At 38.7% G+C, this 8344-nt stretch overlaps 1 protein-coding gene across 4 annotated transcripts in view; it reads right to left on the bottom strand.

Moving 5' to 3' along the window:
• Nucleotides 1–2952: 2952 nt before the first annotated feature.
• The window catches only part of GUCY1B1 (guanylate cyclase 1 soluble subunit beta 1), a 139624-nt gene continuing 134232 nt past the window's right edge, over nucleotides 2953–8344 (bottom strand). For all 4 annotated transcript variants that reach the window (XM_050946449.1, XM_050946451.1, XM_050946448.1 and 1 more), the window contains 3 exons: nucleotides 7560–7714; nucleotides 6605–6731; nucleotides 2953–4077 (listed from right to left, as the gene is read on the bottom strand). In XM_050946449.1, coding sequence (XP_050802406.1) covers nucleotides 4054–4077; nucleotides 6605–6731; nucleotides 7560–7714 — 306 coding nt within the window. In that variant the 3' untranslated portion in view covers nucleotides 2953–4053. The remainder of the gene's footprint in view (nucleotides 4078–6604; nucleotides 6732–7559; nucleotides 7715–8344) is intronic.

The following is an 8344-nucleotide window of genomic DNA, read 5'->3' as shown; positions in this document are numbered from 1 at the left end:
TCACCAGGGAATTGGTTGGAGGAAGAAGTCAGGGGGAAATCTGTGTGTGTTAGATTTACTAGCCTGATTTTGCATTCCCTCTGGGTGAAGGAGGGGGTTGGGGGGGAGCTTGGCTCTCTCTCGGTGCTTGTGTTTTCCAGGACTGGAAATAGAGAGGGTGGTATCCCTCTGTTTAGATTCACGGAGCTTGCTTCTGTGTATCTCTCCAGGAACCCAGGGAGGGAATACCTGGAAGGGAGAAGGGAAGGGAAATGGTTTATTCCCCTTTGTGGTGAGACTCAAGGAATTTGGCTCTTGGGGTCCCCAGGGAAGGTTTTTGGGGGGACCAGAGTGCCCCAAAACACTCTAATTTTTTGGGTGGTGGCAGGTTTACCAGGTCCAAGCTGGTAACTAAGCTTGGAGGTTTTCATGCTAACCCCCATATTTTGGACGCTGAGGTCCAAATCTGGGAATATGTTATGACACATGCAGATTACAACACAATTAGATCGAACATTAGGTTCCTTGTTTCAGGCACAACTTTTCCTTTGAACTTTCCCCTACTTTGACTTTTTTAGCATCCTGAGATAAAATTGTCTATGAAAAAAGTCTATGAAACAAACTCTAGTGCTGACAATTAGCTAGTTGTGTTCAAGAACTTAAAGAAGTGTTAAGTGTACCAATTCATGGGTGGGTGAACTTCAAAGACATGTTTAAAGATATTATTGTATATCTAGATAATTCATTTGTTAGATTAGATGTTAATTGTATTTATCTTCATCTACCTACATCCTATTTAACATATATTAGTGTAACTCAATTAACCTGTTGCTGCTAAGTATATACTTTTTCATGTCCTGTAACTCAGTAATTACCTTTACACTATATGCAATTCTGCTTAATTAACATTACGTCAAAAGGCCTGTATTTAAAAGTTTAGAAGTGAAGTTACTTGATGTGTAAAATCTAATGAAAACCTATTCCTAATGGGTTTACATTATCTCTAAATGATCCATGAACTGGAATTGAAATCTTAGAACTCTGAATGAGGTGGTTGTTGACTTTGAAGCAGGGGTCACTATGTGAAAGACAACGGAAAATCCTCAGACTGCTTTTGGTCAACAAAGCAAGCCCCATGGGATGATAAAAATGCTTGCTACATTGTTTTCATCTATAAAAAGGTACACTGGGGGCGATTCTGCCTCATCTGAATGCTATGGGGGGCATTCCAGACAACAGACAGAGGGCTCCAAAAACATTTTTTTTTGGGAGACCTGGGGAACTTATGAAGACACCAAGAGGCTGGCAGACTACTACACCTCTGCAATCATTTGGACTACAAACTCTGATCCAACTGTAATGTATTTTATCTAATAAATCTTTAGTTTAGTTTAATAAAGAAATTGGCTATCCTGCATCTTTAGTGTGAAATCGAGTCAACACGCATCCAGTGACATGGAGTGAGTGACTGATCCTTTGGGGTTGGAAGAACCTAATATATTTTTCTATATGTTTCCGACAGTCTGACCTGAGTTTGACACTCTTAGCTGTGAGCCACTCCAGGCACCATGACACAGACATTGGTAGTTTTGCCTCATATTATTTAGATTGGATACCACTATATCATTTTAAATTGGAAAAAAAAATAAACCAATTAAATAAAAGAAGCATTGAAATATAGGTTAAAAAAATCAAATAACAGTAACAATTTTTAGTGTAATCTGAGAGGAACATTTAACGCAAGACCAATTTTAATAACCAAAGTGGTTCAGTATCTAAACTGCACAGGTTCCTTTGAGATAAAAAGCATTCTCTACATATGAGCTATTATTATGGTGCTTCAGTAGATTGGTATGTACATATTTCACTCATTGAAATGGCCAAAATACATATAGCAAGAACATAAACTTTGAGCACTATTTGAATTTTTCATAGTACCCCAACTTCACTGAACTTGCAGCGTAATGCAAAAACTTAACAGTGACCTCTTTTGTTTTTGTATCAGTTTATCAATAGCTCAGCACATCTCACAACATGCATTTGGCAAATTATTCTACCTGAACACTGCAGAGGTCAATGTTAAGGCTTTGTGTTAGAGTGCAGGTTTGATGAAGATAGGGTGCATATTGCTTTTGAATATCTGTGGGGGATGGAAGTGACAGCCTTATGGAGTGTTGGAGTATGTTATCAACAGCTGCAAACAATCTGAAGGTGGAAAAGAATGTACAAGGATTGCCACTTAACTTCCAATTTCCTTGCTTTTAAACTTTTGGGTGAATGAGCTGAGTCCTCACACAACCTTCACTGTCATTAGATGTAATTTTATGTTGCTAATTATTGCTTAAATGTATCAAAAGTAATGACTGTACATGCAATTTTATGTCCTCACTGACTTTTTTGTGAGGAGAGAATCTGCACATTTCAAGCACTACTTTAATCTAAGGCCCTGATCCTGTAACCAGTTCCACAGGGGCAGGCTTCTGCACCCATACAAGCACTGACTGCAGGACTGGAGCCATAGTTTGGCAAACAGCTAAAGAATGCACTCGGCATAATCCTTCCCTGGGGACTGCATCTTGACCTGGTGGGGAGGCTTGTGTGCTCCAGTGACCCTGTGAACTATGCTGGCAGGAGTTTTAACTCCTGCTAAGGGCACTTCAGCTGGACATGTCAAGGTACAGAAAGGGACCAGATGAAAAGCAGTCCTCTGATCCTCGAAATTGGGGGTTGAATGATAGACCAATAACCTATTCTCATAAAAAAGTTAAGCTTTAGAAACACAGTGGGGTAGACATTTCAGTGAACAACATGATAGGCAAGGATGGCAGAGCCTTGTTCATGCCCTAAGTGACATCTGACAGCACAGGAAAGATTCAGATTCAGACTTCATATAACAGAATTAAGGAGAAGATGTTCTAGCAAATGTAATATTCAGATGTTTATTTTTATTGAAGAAATAAAGTTTCCAAAGACCAAATGGAAAAAATAATTTATTGCAGTTCCTTTTACACAGAAGCATGAAACATTTATATATATATTTTTGTGCTGATAAGAGAGATATACTATAGACAAACTTTCATTTTGTACACATAAGTAATTGCACTGTACTAACATATAACTGTATAAAGCAGATATTCAGAAAATATCATTGAGCTAAGAATGAATATATTATTCCAAGAGGAATGCCCTACACATTGAAACTAATTTAATTATTCCTGACTTGTTGTCCAGAATACTATCATATTCTTCCAAGGGCTGAAACAAAATCACTTCTGAAAACTAAAGAGACCAAAACAAAAGGCTTTGCGTGACAACCTTGCCCCACCAGTGTGCCTTTCAGTGTTTATGGTCTATTGGAAAAGAACCAAAGCACTGTGAGTGGTACAAAATTGTCCAGCAATCTATTATATTACGCACAAGTCAGTCGCAGTCAGTTAATATAAATCAATGAAAACTAAACGGCAAGAGAGCAGCATTTGGATAGAATTACATTTACACACAATTCAAATTGCGGTATCAGACAACCACCCCCTCTTCTCAATATAAAAAATGTATATGTAGTATCTACAGGTGGAAATTGTACAATACCATCAAAAGAGCTGTTGTTTTCTCATCACTAATTAGCACAGTATGTCAAGTGTTATTCCCTGAAGGAACTGGACTACCGCATGATGACATACTGAAGGAAAATGGACAGCAGTAATAGAATAGTTTTATAATGATGATGAAGACGAAGAGCACATGTGAAAAGCACCAGATTAAAAGGGTTAGTTATGGCACACACATTGCATAATGTTATTCAGTACTATCAGGACATGAGAAAGGTTACACGATCCACAAAAAGGGCTTGGAATACACACCCACAGCAAAAATACAACAATATCAAAAGCTGAGGCAAATAACAGCAAGAGAGTCTGGAGGAAAGCACTGAATATGATACTTTCATGGTAGGGCGGATAGGCAAATGAGAAATGCAAAGCGAAGTAATACCCACAAATCATCATTACTGCCAGACCAGTAAGTTGTTTGGGACGCACTGCACCCTATCCAGCGTCCTCTTCCTCTTCCCCCAGCTCAGTAAACATCTTGCTTTATTTCCTTGAGTGCATGTAAGGGAAGTTTGAGAAATAAGGGATTTTCTTTGAAACAGCAATATGACATGCAGTGACAAAATAAGTTTGATACTTTTCATTGCGGCTTTATTATAAATAAAGAAGACAGTGCATAGTAAAGCAGGAATATTGTTGTTCCAGGATCACAGGCTTTGGGTGCCTTATTAGTAGATTTATGACCATTCTACCTGTTAGGTGACAACGTACCCTAATTTGTCCCTGACTGTCCAAGGCTCCTTGGAAGGCACAGGACTACCCCAGGCACAGATTCCCTCCAGCCATTTATGCTACAGCATGTGAAGTCAGAGAGATTGCTGTTGCAAGAGGGAATATGTTTGGGATAAGATTGAGGAACTAGCAGTGTGAGAAGTAAGTGAAAAGTCTCTGAAAATGGGAAACATGGGGTATGAAGCGTCTGGAGGGACCTTAGCAATACTTACATCAGCTGCCTCAACATGGTGGATGCTATATTAAGTAATCAATATTTTTATTCCTTATTCCCTTTATTTTGGCTGCAATTTTCACCATTTTTGGAATGTTGTAAACCATAAAAAAGTAAAAAATCCAAAAAACAAAAAAAAAAAACCTGAGCTTTTCTACTAACTGGGCCGTCCTAGCTCTGTGTTTTTTAAAACAAACCTGCCTGTCAGCAGTGAAGCTGCAGCTCCACTTTGTTCTAAAAAACATGTAAATAAGGGCATCAGGAACTGAAAAACAAACGACAGAGCCAGAGCTACTGTGGCCAATGCTCAGTTCAAACACAGTCCTAAAATTGTTGAGTGCTTAAGTGGAGAACAGAAAAAGAACACAAAATGCAAATATGGGTGCTAGGAAAGCAGAGCCTCCTAGGAGGTAATTATGTTGCACTATGTTACTGGATGACATAGCTAAATGGTGCTCATAGACTCATAGACTCTAGGACTGGAAGGGACCTCGAGAGGTCATCGAGTCCAGTCCCCTGCCCTCATGGTAGGACCAAATACTGTCTAGACCATCCCTAAAAGACATTTATCTAACCTACTCTTAAATATCTCCAGAGATGGAGATTCCACAACTTCCCTAGGCAATCTATTCCAGTGTTTAACTACCCTGACAGTTGGGAACTTTTTCCTAATGTCCAACCTAAATCTCCCTTGCTGCAGTTTAAGCCCATTGCTTCTTGTTCTATCATTGGAGGCTAAGGTGAACAAGTTGTAGTAGTGCTGAGCCACTACAACTTCCTGCTATTTACTGACAGTGCAGAGGCTTCAGGCCTTTTAAGGTTTGGCATAAAATCTCTATCCAGTTGCTGAAAACATTTACCTCTTCTATTAATTATTGTGATCTAATTAGCAGAAGGTGATGTCATCACTGCCTTCTGGGGTGAAGGGGATGGAAGTGACATTATCAACATGAATCAATCAATCAGAATCAGAGATAATTTAAAAATAACACGTTATTACTTATATTGCTTATAATGTAGGGAAAAGTGAAAAATGTTTTGATAAAACCTCTTTTACCTCTGCCTATGGATCTCAAACGGAAATGTCAGTCATATGAAACTATGGTATATTCTGCAATTGGTATAAAACACAACTAGCAAAGTATCATCAAAAGGTGACACACAGAATATTAATGAAAGGTTATGGAGTCTGTGCTAAAGACTACAGATAAGTTTTCGAGAGAAAATATAGATTGTTTCCTGAAGTATATTGCCCTGGAATAAGAAATATCAACATTTAGTAGGTACCATTAAAAAGTCAGCATTTGCTTGTTCAAATACTTGCAGTAAAATTGTGGGTAAAATTTGCAAAAGTGACTAAGTGGCTTAGCAACTTACGTCCCATTTTCAAAAGAGATTTAGGCACTTGGGACTCTGAATGAGACAGGCTGCCAAGGCCCAGATTTTTAAAGGTATTTAGATGTTGCTCCTTAAGTCACTTCAGAAAATGGGATTCAGGCTCTGAAGTCACTTCAGTGTTTTTTCAAAGTTCGACTCTGTATCTTTATAAATTAAACATGCAAAAGCCTCTGTCAGGCAGAACCCTGTGCCCGCACAGGGTCCCACTGACTTCAATAGGGAACCCACACTGAGGTAGTTGCTGGACTTGCATCTAAAAATAGGAGAGACTGCAGTATTTCACTCACTGCAGACAGGCAAATGGAGAGTTTTCAAATGGCACTAACTATAGATGTCAGCTAAATAGAGATGTACTGTATATTACAAAGTCTAATATAATAGAGAAATCTGTAAGGACAGATAAATATTTAAACACTTGGCACTCTCTCAAGGACTTTTTAAAATACAAAAGTGTTTTTTTTAGAGAATGCATAAACAGCAAAGATAAATAATCAAGACATTTAATCTGCTGTCAAGACAGTAAACACATTAATGGAATAACATTTTACAAAATGGTTCATTTCTTGTAGGGAACATTTAGTTTTGCAAGTGAAAATGGTTCTCAGTGGTTTAGATTAAACTTCTTGTATTTATGCCTTGTTTTAAAAAAGAATTACTCTTTGGTTAGTCATACCTCTGTCTCTGTACTCTTTCTGGACAAAAACCAAACTTGCATTGGTTCTTTTTTACCCTTCATGGAAACAGGGCCTCTGTGTTCTAGGTGGAATTGAGGATCTGAATTTTCTGGTGACATAAGACACCTGAAATTAAAAACAAACATTAGAGTATCCCTCCACACACATACACATACAGAGAAAACATTAAACATGCTACATTTGAGGGCACATTAATTAGATTGTCAGGCAATATTGTAGGCTGGTCTTAACATGAATAATTGGACGTGGACGATAAATCGATCAGTAGTCTGGAAAAGAATATAGGAATTAGCTAAGGTAAGGGAAAACACCTAGGGAACCATTTATAATGGACAAGGTAACAATGGATAAGATAAGTCTGGAACAGAAGATGAGGAAAAGAGCAAGTAATGCATGGACAGTAAGTGTACAGAGCATTCCGAACAGGGGTTGGTTCCTACAAAGTAACCAAGCCAATAACAAAACATGTAATGAAACGTATAGTGAAAGCAATGAAATGTGTAAATGTCTATGAAGGAAGAAGTCTGCTGCATAACTTTGGATGTGTGGTATCCCGTATACCAACTCCCTACACTTGAGTCTGGTCAACTCAGTGTAGCTTTGCTTTATACCAAATAAAGGAACCTGAGTGACAAGCCTGGAGTTGGATTGAATTCTTGGGTAACCTGAGTGGAAGATGTCTGAGGGGAACCCCAACAAATATCTTAAGGTGGTTATCATGTCTCATTACAAATTCCTGTGGCTGAACACAATTGTTTCCTATGGAAAAAGTGATTCATAGTAATGCAGCTTGACCCAACATTTCATGAAAATACATGTGCTGTAATATTCTGAGTGGGATTGTCACTATCACCTCTAAAGTTACTTTAAAGGTACATTGATAAAGCGGTTTCTTTTGAATTTCTTATCAAGAAGGGGTTTTGCATTTCTCACCTATAGGTGTACTCAGAAACATTGATTTTTCCTTTTTCTCCAGTGGTTTCTGTTCTGCTTGTTAGATTAACAGTGTTTCCAAAGAGACAGTAGCGCGGCATCCTTTGGCCTATGACACCTGTAACCACCTCCCCAGTGTGGATACCTATTGTTATCTTTAACAAGAAAAAACAAGTCTGAATGTTTTATAGTTCAAGATCAATTTTATTAACTTGATGTTTCCAACTAAATATATATAATGTGCATTTTTAAATGCTGGAGTTCATCTTTTATAAGACACCAGTCTTGATTCTTTATCGCCTTACACCATGTGTAGTCATTTACTGCTGTGCAGACTGAGTCTAAAATTCAGAATGGTAGTATTCTACACTCACTTTGCACAGCTGTACATGACTGTACAAAGTGCATGACAGTGGAAAAGCAGGCCCACTTTTTCAAAGCATAAGGGCAGATTTGGCTGGAGAAGAATTATCTTGGCACAGGATACTGACGACTGCAGGCTCTCTTCTGAGACCCACTCCACAAATCCTGGAGCAGAGGTGTGCTGGTGGTGGGGAATGGAGACTAAGGGGCACAGTGGAAGCTGTTAGGATGATTCTGTGTGGCACGGCCACCTGTAGGAAACCTCCAGGGCTATCTAAGTTACATCAGGTGCCATTTCAACCTCTGTAGCAGCCCACATCTGGAAGGACACAAAGGTGGCTTCACATCACCATAGTCTCATGCCCAGGCTGTGAGTTTTGTTTTGCACTCCCCAAAGGAAGAGCATAAGAATACACTTGTTG

The sequence above is a fragment of the Gopherus flavomarginatus genome, chromosome 3 (assembly GCF_025201925.1).
Source record: "Gopherus flavomarginatus isolate rGopFla2 chromosome 3, rGopFla2.mat.asm, whole genome shotgun sequence".
Taxonomy (NCBI): Eukaryota; Metazoa; Chordata; order Testudines; family Testudinidae; genus Gopherus; species Gopherus flavomarginatus.
The sequence above is the reverse complement of the archived record's forward strand: the minus strand, read 5'-3'. Positions and strand labels throughout refer to the sequence as shown.